This window comes from Cervus elaphus, chromosome 11 (genome assembly GCF_910594005.1).
Source record: "Cervus elaphus chromosome 11, mCerEla1.1, whole genome shotgun sequence".
NCBI lineage: Eukaryota > Metazoa > Chordata > Mammalia > Artiodactyla > Cervidae > Cervus > Cervus elaphus.
Window position 1 is genome coordinate 5,896,468 of NC_057825.1, and position 15,940 is coordinate 5,912,407.

General features: G+C 47.2%; 1 protein-coding gene across 2 annotated transcripts in view; it reads right to left on the bottom strand.

The window, feature by feature from the left end:
* ABL1 (ABL proto-oncogene 1, non-receptor tyrosine kinase) overlaps positions 1-15,940 on the bottom strand; it is a 137,320-nt gene that overhangs the window by 19,615 nt on the left and 101,765 nt on the right. For both annotated transcript variants that reach the window (XM_043916577.1, XM_043916578.1), the window contains exons 2-4: positions 14,340-14,513; positions 13,492-13,787; positions 4,332-4,604 (exon numbers count right to left, since the gene is read on the bottom strand). In XM_043916577.1, coding sequence (XP_043772512.1) covers positions 4,332-4,604; positions 13,492-13,787; positions 14,340-14,513 — 743 coding nt within the window. The remainder of the gene's footprint in view (positions 1-4,331; positions 4,605-13,491; positions 13,788-14,339; positions 14,514-15,940) is intronic.

Genomic DNA, 15,940 nt, shown 5'->3' on the forward strand with positions numbered 1-15,940 from the left:
GAGTTCCATGGCCAGAGGGAAGCCACGCGACAGGGCAGCAGCCCCTCTCCCCAGCACATGGCTCCTCACGAAGCCAGAGCAACCACGTACACTGGCTGGGGTTCCTGGTGTCCTGGGGCCTTCCCTTCTCTGCTCGTGATTGGAGCTTTCCAGCAAGACCAACTTCCTGGGGGTGGGGGGTGGCAAGAAACAAACGTAAACCCAAACCACACACACACTGTGTTGGTGCGGGTGGGGAAACGGGCACTTCTCCACACGGGTGCTGGAGGGCACACTGGTGGGCACACGTGGATCCAGCAGCTTCTGCTCTGAGGAGCTGACCGGCCAGCTCAGGCTCCCGCAGGTGCAAACATGGACAGTCACCGTGCACTGCGTGCAACAGCAAAGAAGCGGGGAGAAGACGCATGTCCACGGAAGGCTGCTAAAATACTAGAATCTCCACCAGAAACAAGGCCACCTGCCGAGTACTGTCAAGGACGAACTGCCGAGAGATAGTAACAGAAGGTACAGAGCAGTGTCTACAGCAGGCTGTCATGTGGTTAAAGAGATAACACACGTGTGGACTACTTCCGGAAGGACATGAAAATCAAGGATGGAGGAAACTATGTATATATATTACCTACTGGGAAAATAGGTAAAGAACTGAGTACGGTGCTAAGTTTCAACTTTTTTCAACAGTGTTATTTTCCCCTCTTTTAATAGTAAATTTGTCAGCTAGCTTATGAGTCAATATTAACACAATTAGATCAATGGCAAACTTATCCAAATTCTACTGCTTACACAGCTGTTCTATACAAAGATGACTGATATACAAACAAACTTTTACTAGACAGCTCAAGACTGAAGACTGTCAAATTTCAAACTAAGCGTTCTCCATCAGGAGGCCTTCGCTGTAATCCCAGTTTCCCACCATAGGGGTCACCCTAATGTCCCCTTGTTTTCTCTCCTGGTCTTCCTTTGGCCCTGAAGGGAAGAGACCGGTGCTGCCTGGAGGATCAATACAGAGCGGTGGTTACAAGCAGGGCCTCGGTGAGAACTGGCTAAACCGACAAAAGCTTGGGCTAGAAGATGAGGACTTCCCAAGGCATCTTCAAGAGAAAGGCAGGTCACAGCCTGTGGGGAAGGGGAACGGGAGGCTGGGGAAAGGTGATTTTAAGGTGATTAATTGTAGTTTGTGTGTACTCTTCACGGTGCAGGAGGAACCGGATGCTGCGTAACAAGTTTAGGGAAAGACCTGGGTTTTGCAGCAGGATGTCTGGGCTCACACCCTGCCTCTGTCACTGCCAGCCATGCAACTGATGCCAGGCCAGTTACTGAACCTCCCTCTGCTTCACGTCTCTCAACTCTGAAATGGTAGGGGTCATCAGCAGCCTTCTCTTCAGGCTGGAAGGATTAAATGAGATGCTCTATGTGGAGCATGAAGCACTCAGACTCTGCCAGGCACGTCGGGAGAATCAGTAAACGACAGCCACCACTGCCACTTAGGGCCCACACAAACTCTCCACGTCTGTAGTGGAGATGAACGACCCAAATGCTGACACCAAGCTGATCTGATAAGTGGGAAACATACTGCACACACGCTTTCTGAGCAGGGTGGGCTGGAAGGAGGGATAATTTATTTAGCTGTTGCTCGGTACCTTATTGGAGAAGGAAATGGCAACCCACTCCAGTACTCTTACCTGGAGAATCCCAGGGACGGAGAAGCCTGGTGGGCTGCCGTCTATGGGGTTGCACAGAGTTGGACACGACTGAAATGACTTAGCAGCAGCAGTACCTTATATTGGGTTAATCTACCTCTAGAAAGTGACACACTCCCCCTTTCCTAATTAGCTGCCACTTGGAATGACTGACTATTCACAGAAATCTATGCAACTATATTCCGTAATTTTTTTTTTTCATGAACTGCGGGATCATAAGTTAATAAGGCTCTTAGGGAAAATCATTAAAAGTATAAAAAGCTTAATAACACATCATTAGAGAAGTACGTTCTGGAAGGCACCCACTTCCAGATAATTGTGATATCCGGATAGACTACAAACCCCCCTGAGCTCCAGGGAGCCTCTCCTCTAAAAGCATCTTCTTCAGTCATTCAGAAAACAATGGCTCGGCACAGCTAGTGGGCTACAGTTTCCCCAAGTGGAACCCCTACCTCCTTCTTGAGTTTTCGAACAGGCCTCTCCTGGACCGCCATCTATTTGTGCTTTTCCTCTTGTTTGGCTTTGGCAAATCCTGGCAAGCATGTGGGTGGCGCCTGAGCCTTGACCAGTTCTGCCAGCCGGCCGAGGCTGTGTCTCCCGGGGCCTGGTCTGCAGCTGTGTGCCACATGGGGACGTGGGAGCATGCATCTCCCTGCCGTCGCCAGGCCTCTGTGGAGCTCATTCGAAGCTCATCGACAGAGCTGCCCCTGAAGCGGTGAATCCAATCACCTTCTTCCTGTGCATCAAACCCTTCAGGGTGCCCCACTGCCTCCAGGACAGCACCCCAGCTCCTCAGGCAGGCTCAAGGCCTCCGAGACGTGCCAAATCCACTCTGCCCCCTCCCTCCCTCTCCCAGCTCCATCCCCTCATTCACCTGTTCCTCTGTTGAGGCTGGCTCACCTGGCTCGCTGTCCTGCCCCCTCCCTGCCCAGCAGCGCTCACCTGTTCCCCCTCTCGTCCTCGTGTGGCGCTACAGCTCTGAGCTCCTGTCGTGATCAGAGCCTCCGTCACATGTGGTGCAGTGACGGGCACACCGACCCATTTCTTCTACTAACTAAGACTACCTAGTAGGGCTTCCCTGGTGGTTCAGATGGTAAAGAGTCTGCCTGCAGTGGAGGCGACCAGGGTTCAAATCCTGGGTCGGGAAGATCCTCTGGAGATGGGAACGGCTGCCCACTCTAGTATTCCTGCCTGGAGAATTCCATGGACAGAGGAGCCTGGTGGGCTACGGTCCACGGGGTCGCAAAGAGTAGACACAACTGAGAGACTAACACTTGCTCTTTTCAGACTACCTACTTCCAACTAGACATCTCTAACTACCTAACTTAGCCTGAGGCAAAGAACTCTGTCCAATTCCTTTTTCACAATCCCAGCATTAAGCTCAGGGTCTGGCAAATAAGAGTGAAGAATTTGATAAATGCTTATCAAATTTAGAAAATCCTATCTGGAAAATATACAGGAGTCCTCAAAACATCCATGCCATCCCCGCCCCCAAGTGTATCAATCCTGCACCCAAGGACCAAGCTAAGGGGACGCGGTCAGTACGAAGGCCAGGAAGCCACCTTTGGTCTCTGGGACTAAAGAATGTGATCTTTTCTCTAAAGTGTCACTTCGTATCAACCAGAAACCACAACTTCTATTTTGTCATGCCCTTGAGTGAGGGCATCAGGGAATTAATTGGGTCCCGAAAGGGCAGGCGTTCTGGCTGCGTGAATCCAAATGACGTTCGAGAAGAAGTGCGTACACACTTGGGTTCGTTTTCCCCAGGGGTGGGTGTTTCAGTTCTGCTTCTCTGCCAACAGCTGCAAAACGGGGCTCCCTCTCCCCCATTTCTGGGCACAGCTCAATGGAACCGGAGTTTATTTAAAACAAGTGAAAACCACACAGGTCAACACTAGGGGACACTCTCGCCACAGCTAAAAATGTGGGTCATATTTTTGAAGAAGGTGGAGGCCTGCAAACTAAAACTTCCCTCCCTGGGCGTCCTAAGAGTCACCTGGCAACTACAAACCCTAGACATCAATTGAGAGGGAAAGTCACAGGTAAGGGTACAGAATAGACAGTATCTGAGTTAGTAAGAAGTCCCCATATTTTCTTAACGTCTCCTGGTGGGGGCTGCCCCACACTCGTATTTCCAGGAGTCTGGACATGATATAGAGAATTGGAACCTACTAGAAACACCTAGTGCATCTGCTCTCACATCTACCAAGAAAAAATCCACAGATTTGGTTTTGTCTCCAACAAAACTCAAGAGATTCCCTGCCCACCCACCCCCGCCCTCTTAACTCAATAGGAAGTGATTCAAATGCCACACAAACTGAACGGAAACCCGCAGCTTTAAAACACCCTTGCCATAGAATGAAAAAACTCCTTCAAATGACTAATCGTTTTACACCAAAAAAAAAAAAAAACCCCACAGCACTTCTCAGCTCTCCAGCATATGTGGAAACACGTGGAGAATGAGTCAACCCGCTCACAGAAACTCAGACGGCGTGTGCCGGAGAGTCAGGCCCGGGGCCGGGTGTGCAGGCAGGCAACGGAGGGCGCATGGCTGTGGACAACAGGCCCCCAGAGCTGAGGTGCCACGAGCGCCTGGTCTCGCTGGACGGCCTGCCAGGCGGGGCCCAGGCTTACCTTCAGGGTCTTCACGGCCACCGTCAGGCTGTATTTCTTCCACACACCTTCGTACACCTCCCCGTACTGGCCGCCCCCCAGCTTGTGCTTCATGGTGATGTCCGTGCGCTCCATCTCCCACTTGTCGTAGTTGGGGGACACACCATAGACAGTGGGCTTGTTGCGCTTGGGGGCCGGGTAGTGGAGAGTGGTGATGAGCCCGTCGGCCACAGTGGAGTGGTGGTGGACCAGCTCGGCCAGCGTGTTGAAGCGGCTCTCTGAGGAGACGTAGAGCTGAGGAGACAGGGACAGCCTTCAGCCAGCGAGCAGACAGAGCCCCGCGAGTCGGGAGGCCAGTGGTCTGCTGACCCTTAACACAGCAGGCCTCAGAGGAACTGCCCTCCGCACAGGACCCCGGGCGAGAAAATCACGCAACTGTGCTTCTCTGTGACGTCCTCCACCCGCCTGACTGCCACGTGTCTCCTTCTCTGCCTGAGCACACTGGCAACGTCCATGAAGTATTCCCTCACTGGCCAACGCAAAGTCACGGCTGAGCACCAGTCTTCTCATCACCTGTCTTACTTCTCTGTGCTGTACTTACCTCAGGCTGATGATTCCTTGTCTACCTGCTTGGTTATTGTCTGTCTCCACCTACCAGAATGCCAGTTTCATGAGAATAGAGCCCTTCAGCCGTCTGCTTTTATCCTGTGTCCCCAGCGTCCAGAGCAAGATACAAGCACATAACTGGTACTCAAAAATGTTGTTGGTTAAATTAATAAAGAGGAGAACTTAGTATTTGCTGATTAGAAAAGAAAACAAATTATAAAAATTATGTTTATTACCCTAAACTTATAATGATATAATTATCTAGAACTAAACAGTGAGCAGGCTTCCCTGATGGCTCAGTGGTAAAGAATCCGCCTGCCAATGGAGGAGATGTGGGTTTGATCCCTGGGTCGGGAAGATCCCCTGGAGGAGGATATGGCAGCCCACTCCAGTATTTCTTGCCTGGAGAATCCCATGGACAGAGGAGTCTGGCGGGCTATAGTTCATAAGGTTGCAAAAGAGTTGGACACGACTTAACAACTGAACAGCATCAACAGTGATCAGAGGTGAAAATCACTAAATAAAACATAAATCTCCTTCTCGTTCCTACTCCCTCGATTTGGGCTGAGTAGAAAGAAAGCATCAGAGGCCAAGACCTGCAAATGCCTGTGGCATGCCCATGAGGGATGCCCTGCCAGCTCTCTCTCAGGACAGAGTGGGGGGTGTGGAGGGCTGCACATAGGCCACACGGCCCCCTCCAGCAGAGAGAAGGAGAAGGGATAGAGACACAAATACACGTCAGTCTTGAATTGAGACTAACGGCAGGCGAGCACCCACACAGGCAACCCCTCTGTGTGGCATCTTTGTCTGAACATGCAAAGGGGAGGAAGGCAAAGGCAGAGGCTGGCAGAGAGCAGCATGAGGACAGGACAGCTATCTTTCTTCCTTCTTTTTGGTTCAATGAGGCAGTTAGGGGTTATTTCCTCACCAAAACCAATTCAGGTTAAAATTCACAGAGAACACTTGGGATCCAGGCACACAAGCGACTCTGCTGGCTCACTAAGGGCAGCTGACAATCGCTCAAGGTGGAGGGATCTTTAAGATCACGACTAGGTGTTTGTAAGCCTTGCCCAAACTGAAAAGACGTGGGAAGGAGGAATACAGATTTGGGACAGTGTTGATGGCTGAGGTAAGAGGGACAGAAGGAATAGGATCAGTCAGCTGTAGCTGTATTAACTTCCTACTTAAAAAAAAAAAAAGACACAGGAAGAAAAAGCCCAGAACACCTATGGCAGGGCCACGGCCTTGGCTGTTTGCAACAGTACGCTCCATTACTTTCTGCATGTCTATAATTTTAGAGAGTAAAAACAGTTTAAAGAAAGGAAATAACAACAAACATACAAGTTATCCCATCTATAGCTCTCAAGAGGTAAACAAGAGTCCTTAATAAGAGATCTTCTTTCTTTGCTTGGGAAGATGACAAATTTTTAAAAACCAGGCAAGCCAGTGGCAAACTTTGGCTTCAGTTCAGTTGCCCAATCAAGTCCAACTCTTTGCGACCCCAGGGACTGCAGCATGCCAGGCTTCCCCGTCCATCACCAACTCCCAGAGTTTACTCAAACTCATGTCCATTGCGTCGGTGTTGCCATCCAACCATCTCATCCTCTGTTGTCCCCTTCTCCTCCCACCTTCAATCTTTCCCAGCATCAGGGTCTTTTCAAATGAGTCAGTTCTTCGCATCAGGTGGCCAAAGTATTGGAGTTTCAGCTTCAGCATCAGTCCTTCCAATGAATGTTCAGGACTGATTCTGGCTTAGAGGTTTATAATTTGCAATCTCTTTGCAACAATTCTACTAAAATAAAATTCTAATCCCAAGAACCGTGCAGAGCAATCCTGCAGCCCTGGGGAGCTTGTCCCTCAGGAAGAGGGCGCCTCTGGGTGGGAGGGCCAGTCAGGGTGAGGAGGCCCCACCTTCACACCTCAGAATGCTGAGGACCAAGCCATGGTGAACCGCTCTAGGGAGAGGCCATGGGCCACCCGCAGGCCCTCTGAACAAGGCAGGGTCGGGGGAGGGCAGAGGAGGGCACCGCTGGGCCTGCCCTCAGCTGACGACATGGCACCCCAGTCAGTGTTAAGTCACCAGTGCACCTGCCGTTCACAAAAACAATGGAGTGGGGATGCGGGGAGAGCTCCTAACCCCTGTCCTTCTCTGGGAAGGCCTGACTGCACTACTACAGGCTACAGACCCCCCACCCCGCAACAAGTCCTTTTCTCTCCGGCTGCTCAGCTGGTGGGCACTTTTCCTACCAAGAAGTGATGAGAGGAGGGAAAAGCCATTCCAAGGAGGCAGCCCCCTGGGACCAGAGTGACCCTCCCAGCCTGGAAATCCGTGCACAGCACATGCAGAAGAGCCTGTTCCGCCTGCTGGGCTCCCGGGGCAGGTCGCCTGGCAGCGAGGCTCGTTACCCATTTCTCCCTGTCAGCTTGAAAGCGGCGCTCCCTAACCCGAGGATCAAGTTCACTCAGTTGCACAGAATGCTAATGGCTCCCCTAAGCCTTAGTTTATGCAGAATTTGTTCTTGGTCTCAGCTGATTCCCTCTCAGGCTCCTTTGTTAAGAGATTTCAGAATGATGGGAGGTTTCACTGACTGGGCAAACTTTATCCTTCTCAATAATTAAATTTACAGACCCTGAGACTAAATTCATTTTTCAACATAAAATTTACATCCCGACACTTATTAAATATTGACACTGCTCTCCCTTCAACGTACAGCACAGCCATCTTCTAAGAGTCAAGTCTGGGGGGCCTCCTTCTGATTAGGGCTGGTCTGTGAGCGGCATGTTGCTTAGTGAACTGGGGGAATATTCATCAGGAATTCATGGCATGTGCACAGGAGAAAGTGAAATGAACATTATGAATGGCATGTCACCATGCTATGCACCCAGTTACGTAAACACTCGGGGTGCTCAGCTAGGGCTGCACGTCTTCCTAATCACGTGGGGACCCGAGAGATGGGGCCTTTCAGAGACACTCACCAGGAACAGCTCTCCTGACAGCCAGGCTCACGGGCTCATTGGACTGGGGCAACCTTTGGCTGCCTCAGACCTTGGCATCCCACCTCGGACGTGGTATTTACAGGCTGTGAGGCTAGTAAGTGACACCTGCCCAGCAACTCCCAAGCTCCTCAAACACCAGCAGGAAGGCAGTCCTTAATAATAATTCCCCCTGGTCTCCTGGACAAGGGAAGGTCAGCTTGGTTCAGCAGGCTTTTCACCAGGTGCCTGCACCTGCTAAGCCAGTGTCAGGGCAGGCAGGTCTTCAAAACACAAGAGGTTATACAGGTGGTGCCCCGCCATGTCGCCTCTGCTAAAGCTAAGCCCAGATTCTGCTCCTGTCAACTCCGAATCTATGACTTCAGCAGCCCATGAAAATAAACGCCAACTGGGCAGCTCGTTGAAGAAAGGAAGGAAAGACTCTTATTGAGGGCTGTGAGGAACTGTGGGGCTTGGCAGTGGCAATCCCCCAAGTAAGAAAGATAGAGACACAAATAACCAAACAACGGGAGAATGATGGGGGTGGGTGGTGGAGGAGGAACAGCAGCCTTTAATTCCACTTTAATTCTGTTGGCAGAGGGTTCCAAACTTTAAGAAAGCATCAAGAATGAAAACCAAATCCCAGGGTATCTGGAGATTGTTAAGCCTCAAAGGACACCCCAGAAACAGCAATGTCTGTTTGGTACGGCCCTTCCAAGAGGCTAGCCTGAAACTCCTGGAGTCCTGGGCTCTGGCCCCCAGGCTGACTGACCAGCCACAAGGGCTGCTGAAACCAGAGCCAAGAGGGTGGAGGCAGAAAGAAATCCTTTGGGGCCTGAGAGAAGAATCTCCTAAAAATTCAGTTGTTTTCTAAAGATTAGCTAATTTGAAAATAAAAATTAAACTTATTCAACCCCGGCCTATTCCTCCCACCAAACTTTACATTTTCCCCTTTGAAATCCAAAAAGGATTGCATCAAAGCTCTGCTATGCAAGCAGCGTTTTCCGTGCCGAGCCGTGTTGTCCAACATGCCGCTGTAATACCTCCCCCTCCCCCGACTTTGAGGCTGTTCCACTCATTCCAGGAATACGACCCCACCCAACAGAGTCCCCTCGACTGTGACCTGATGACCCCATGGGCTGAGAAGTCTCCAGGTGCTGGGACAGCTGAACGGAGAGTCTTTGCTGGGGGCGGGGTGGAGGAGGGGGGGTCAAGAAACCTAGGACACGCTCATGAGCTGCCCAGCAGTGGGCACTGCCTGGTCGGCTCCCCGTGGACTACCTGGAACGAAAGGAACCCACCTGGCACACACCAGCTTCCAGACAGGCAGCTGGGCTTCCTCGTTAAGATGACTCTCAAATGCTGCAGATCATGTATCCACGCAGGCCTTGCTCTCTCCCCCGCTTTAACAATATTTCAGACCAACCCCCAGCTAATGAGTTGTCAAACTAGATCATTCCTGCCCTGCATCTGTTCCAAGGATGCTGATTAAACAACTCCAGGGAAAAGAAACCATTATCCTGTTCAGTACAGACCTCGCCTGATTACTGTGGTGCAGCATGGCTCGCCCTGGGTAAACAGCACAGATGGGAAGCAAGCTGTCAGCTCCAGGAAATCACCTCCCCCCCATGGGTGGTGCACTCCATTCTAATTCACTGAAAAGGCTCCCCTGCGGCCTGAAGGCAAGGTTTCAAAGGGCCCAGCACCCTGGAATGTATCCCGCAGAATGGAAGGACCTAGCTCCACAGCTGGGCTGAGAACAATGACCTGCAAAGCATGCTGATGAGGCCACATTCTGGTCAGCCATCAACAGCAGACTATGCTGCTTGTCGTATAGACTCCGGTGCTGGTGTAAAGACATGGGCAGTGAAGGAAAGAATCAGAAAAACACCAGATGAGAACACTGAAAAAAGACATGCACTGTGTGTCTCTATGGTACAAATCAATGTGTGAGAATGGCCATGAAAATGCTAGCAAGAGTAAGAAAAGGGGACTAGGAACTTCCCTGGTTGGTCCAGTGGTTAAGACTCTGCTTTCCAATGCAGGGGGCGTGGGTATGACCCCTGGTCAGGGAACTAAGATCCCTGTTTGCTGCCAAGGTTTGGCCAAAAAAAAGGACTAGCCCTACCAGATATTAAAATATATTTTAAAGTCATACAATTAAAAAGTCTGGTATTGGTGTATGAAGAGACAGACCAATGAAAGAGAATACACCTAAATACAAATGTAAATTTGGTATACTTCAAATGCATAAGAAAAGATGAATTTAGAAAGCACAGGTATAGTAAATATAATGAGGGATCATCTTTACCAGTCAGTGACAGAGAGGTTTTTGCAAGTCTGAGAACATACTGCTGAGGAGGGGAAAGGGAACACGCTCTCACAACAGTGCTGGTGAGAAAACACATCTGCACAATTCCTAAAGAAAGTAATTTGGCACCATCTATACAAGTTTTAGATATGCATAACCTTCAATCAGTTCTAGCAACTTATCTTGCATAACTTGGACTGTACACAAAGAAGTATGTGCAGTGTAATTTCAAAATGCTGGTCATGACCCACCAGTGGGGTCTATGGAATAAATTTAGTGGATTATGCCCAGAATGTTTTAAAATGAAACAGAACAGAATGGTATACAAAATATCGGAGTGCATTACATACAGTAGGAGTAATGAGTAGGGTTTCCTGAACCTTCTGTTACTAGCCTGTATATGGGATGGTGGTGTAAAGCTTTTTTTTTTTTAACAGTGTGCTGAGTTTTTTTTTAAAGACTTGAAATCCACATCATAACTGCATTATAATAGCAAAAGACTGGAAACAGCCTAAAAATTGGCCAACAGGGGACTGCTTAAAAAAATGACGGTCCATCCGTACTATGTAGTCATTAAGAAGAATGAGGCAGCTCTGAATGTGCTGCCATAAAACAATCTCCAAAATATATTATTAGACTGGAAAAGCAAGATGCGGAACTGTGTAGATTATGTATCACTTGTGTTTCTTAAAAAGTATAAACAAGTATACACAGGGGAACTATGGCAGAAACTGGTCACAGTGGTTGCCTCTGGGCAGGGGAAATGAATTAGGGGACAGAATTATGTTTCATGGTGATTGATTTTCTTTTTTTTTTTTTAAACCATATGCATGCATTACACGTTATTTAAAAATATATACACCATCTGGACCCATGCCGACAATTCACCTATCTACATCCTCGATGACAGCGTGAAGCAGACAGTGGAATCTGAGCTTGGTTCCATTAGTGACTCACTATGGGATCTTCAACAAAGAAATTGTATCCCTCTAAACCTTCACTGGGGGCTTCCCTGATAGCTCAACTGGTAAAGAATCTGCCTGTAATGCAGGACCCCAGTTTGATTCCTGGGTCAGAAAGATCCGCTGGAGAAGGGATAGGTTACCCACTCCAGTATTCTTGGGCTTCTCTTGTGGCTCAGTTGATAAAGAATCTGCCCACAATACAGGAGACCTGTGTTCAATCCCTGGACTGGGAAGCTCCCTTGGAGAAGGGAAAGGCTACCCATGCCAGTATTCTGACTTGGAGAATTCCAAGGACTATCTAGTCCCTGGGGTCGCAAAGAGTCAGACACAACTAAGTGACTTTCACTTTCCTTAATGCAAAATTGCAGATAAAAGCAGTATCTGTCCTGAGGACTAAGTTCAGTTCAGTTCAGTCGCTCAGTCGTGTCCGACTCTTTGCGACCCCATGAATCGCAGCACGCCAGGCCTCCCTGTCCATCACAAACTCCCAGAGTTTACTCAAACTCATGCCCATCGAATCGGTGATGCCATCCAGCCATCTCATCCTCTGTCATCCCCTTCTCCTCCTGCCCCCAATTCCTCCAAGCATCAGGGTCTTTTCCAATGAGTCAACTCTTCGCATGAGGTGGCCAAAGTATTGGAGTTTCAGCTTTAGCATCAGTCCTTCCAATGAACACCCAGGACTTATCTCCTTCAGGATGGAATGGCTGGATCTCCTTGCAGTCCAAGGGACTCTCAAGAGTCTTCTCCAACACCACAGTTCAAAAGGATCAATTTTTCGGCGCTCAGCTTTCTTCACAGTCCAACTCTCACATCCATACATGACCACTGGAAAAACCATAGCCTTGACTAGATGGACCTTTGTTGGCCAAGTAATGTCTCTGCTTTTTAATATGCTATCTAGGGTGGTCATAACTTTCCTTCCAAGGAGTAAGCGTCTTTCAGTTGCATGGCTGCAGTCACCATCTGCAGTGATTTTGAAGCCCCCCCAAATAAAGTCTGACACTGTTTCCACTGTCTCCCCACCTATTTCCCATGAGGTGATGGGACCAGATGCCATGATCTTAGTTTTTCTGCATATTGAGCTTTAAGCCAACTTCTTCACTCTCCTCTTTCACTTTCATCAAGAGACTCTTTAGTTCTTCTTCACTTTCTGTCATAAGGGTGATGTCATCTGCATATCTGAGGTTATTGATATTTCTCCCGGCAATCTTAATTCCAGCTTGTGCCCAGCGTTTCTCATGATGTACTCTGCATATAAGTTAAATAAGCAGGGTGACAATATACAGCCTTGACGTACTCCTTTTCCTATTTAGAACCAGTCTGTTGTTCCATGGCCAGTTCTAACTGTTGCTTCCTGACCTGCATACAGGTTTCTCAAGAGGCAGGTCAGGTGGTCTGGTATTCCCATCTCCTTCAGAATTTTCCACAGTTTACTGTGATCCACACAGTCGAAGGCTTTGGCGTAGTCAATAAAGCAGAATAGATGTTTTTCTGGAACTCTCTTGCTTTTTTGATGATCCAGAGGATATTGGCAATTTGATCTCTGGTTCCTCTGCCTTTTCTAAAACCAGCTTGAACATCTGGAAGTTCTCGGTTCACGTATTGCTGAAGCCTGGCTTGGAGAATTTTGAGCATTACTTTATTACTAGCATGTGAGATGAGTGCAATTGTGTGGTAGTTTGAGCATTCTTTGGGATTGCCTTTCTTAGGGATTGGAATGAAAACGGACCCTTTTCCAGTCCTGTAGCCACTGCTGAGTTTTCCAAATTTGCTGGACTCTTAACGACTGTTTATAGGAAGATCAAGAAACCATATAAATCAACTCCTTTACAAAACTATAGCTCAGGTTTGGAGACATATAGGTATAATGTGATCCCATTTTTATTTAAAAATATTACACACACACGTGATTCTATCTACAGGAGGAAGGCCATGTACTACACTTGTTTTGGAGAGGTACTATTAAGGTGATCTCTCACTTTAAAAATAACCATCTATTGTGTGAATTCTTCTCACTAAGGATAAATTACTATCACAACAAAAGATTTTCTAAAAAGGGAGAGTCTTAATATAAGAAGTCAGTCTAAAACCCAACAGATAGTCCACCTGTCTTAGGAAACTGCTGACCATACCACTCCAGGAGGACAATGAAAGAACATCAGGCTGCGGACCTGTAACTTCACATGACTGCTCCTCCACAGAGGGTCTTTGACCAGGCTAGTGGGATGATGCCTGCTGTTTCAAACATCTTCTTGCTTTGCTGCAAGAACTTAGCAACCCAGCAGCAGGTTCTCTGGCCCCCGCCCCTGCCCTGGCCCCCTACCTTGCCATCAGAAGCAGTGTTGATGCGGTAGTGGTACACCCTCCCTTCGTATCTCAGTGAGATGGACCTCTGCCCAGGACTACTCTCGCTCTCCCGAACCAAGAAGCTGCCGTTGATTCCGCTGCTCAGAAGGTACTCGGCGGCGTTGCGGGACACAGGCCCGTGGTACCAGGAGTGCTTCTCCAGGCTGTTGACTGGCGTGATGTAGTTGCTTGGGACCCAGCCTTGGCCATTTTTGGTTTGGGCTTCACACCACTCCCCATTGTGATTGTAGCCTAAGACCCGGAGCTTTTCACCTTTGAAGAAAAGAACCCGAACCGGACACGTCAGTTTTAAAAGCTAACACGTTCATTCTTATTCACTCTTCTGTGATCACTAAAAAAAACCTCCAAATTCCTAAATACCTACTTCATTTTAACAGGTCCATATAAATATACGCATTTAAACTGTATGAGTATACAGTTTCCTGTTTACAGTGAATATGTAGATAAATACATAGCTACAGTTTTTTATAAATCTATTATTCAAGCACCCTAGTTTCTAATATATGGAAGCTTTTTGTAGAAAAATACTTTTTCTTAAAAAAAAAAAAAAAAAAAAGTGTTTTCCGTGTTTGGTCCAAATGTCTTTTTTCAATACAAAATAGAGAAAGCTCTGCTTTTGCTAAGAACTACACAAGAACTTTTCTCCTGAAGGAAAAGTGACTCTCATAAAGGTGCTCTTAGTTTTTCTGGCTCTCTCTGGATTCCAAACAGCTCTCCCAACAAGCAAAGGTGTGGCCAGTCAAGCCGCATCTCCCCCGATCTCTGTCTCCTGCAACCACCAGCAGCCATCCACAGCTCCTTTACCTTTAGTTATGCTTAAAGTGTTATCCCCACTGGCCACAAAGTCATACAGTGCAACAAAAAGGTTGGGGTCATTTTCACTGGGACCGGCGAGAAGGTTTTCCTTAGAGTTCCAACGAGCTGCTTCGCTCAGACCTTGGGGCTCGAAGTCAGATGCTACTGGCCTCTGAAGGGCTTCTGGAAGAGAAAGAGAAGAGACGGAAAAAAGTTTCATTCTCAGGAGCAAAGTCCTGATTTACTTTTACTTCTTAACATATGTACATACTACTTATTAATAAAAAAAGAGGGTTAAAAAATGGGACTCTTCCATTCCCAAATCTTGTGAAAAGTCCTAAACATTTACATTCCAGAGAGGTAACTACTTACTGTTGCCAAAGGGTTTAAACTTTACGTTCTTTAACTCAAAATGAATTCTGTAAGAAAGAGACGGTCCATCCTCACACCTCTTTGCCATTGCTAATTTATGTTATAATACGGAGCAAAAGCTTCTTGCTTTAAAATGTTTTCAAATGTTAACATACATACATAATTTAAAAATCAAATAGCGCTGAAGGGATTATAATGAAGGACAAACATTTTCCATCCCATTCTTCTGTTACCCAGAGGTAACAGTTGCCTTATTTTGGTTATCACCTCCATCTCTCTAAACGCAAGCTATCCTATCATTACAACTGCCCCTCCCTCTCCCACACCAGGCTCTACTACTTACCTTTCTATTTTCAGTAACAGACTTACACTTTAATTTCCTGTTCTCCCTGCTAGAGTCAGTATCTCTCAATGATTTACCTCACAAGATAAGGATATTAACATCCTACCCTTCCTTCTACCTACCCCCACTTTCCTACATACACACTCCAAGTAGGCCTTCTTTTCATTTTCTTTTACTTTGTGTAAAAGAAGTTCTGTTCTTCTATTTTGTCATAACAAAGTCTTCCATTTTTGTCTATAGGTATATTCTAAAAGTTGAAAACCAATCAACATCTTTTATATTAGGAACGTGTGATTATTACTAAGGGGTTAAACACAGTTCAGTATTTTTTCTTCAAGTTTCTTCTTTTACTTTTTTTTCTTTGAACTATGTTCGAACTCTCCACAGGTTCTTTCAAGACAGCAAATCTACTCCAAGTAGATCTTAACAGTTATAGAATATTATGGGGTGAAATCTGAATACTCATTTAAGGACACTACAGTAAGAAATCAAACTTTTAAAAAGGAGGAAAGTGGGAAATTCTAATTTTTATGCCAAAACACAAAAGCAAGAAAACAAAATTGTTCCAGTTTTTCCCTTTTTTTATGGATTTGGAGGACCCAAACATGTTTTCTTGGGGAATGACACCCATCTCAGGGGTGGGCATGATTTTCCAGTTGTCGCTTCAAAGGATACACTAGAGGCACCTAAAGTATCTGAGAGACTAGGCTAACCTTCCAGAAGCACGACTGGAGAACTTTCAGAAACAAACACTCTTTAAACAATCTCTTTGAAGTAAACCAATAGAACATAAATAGGAAGCCCTTTCTATCCTAGTTTTTGTACTCCTGACTATAGTGAATTTTGAGGAATTGTTTTTCTAAAGAGTAAGTCCCAAATTATGTCACTATTGCGC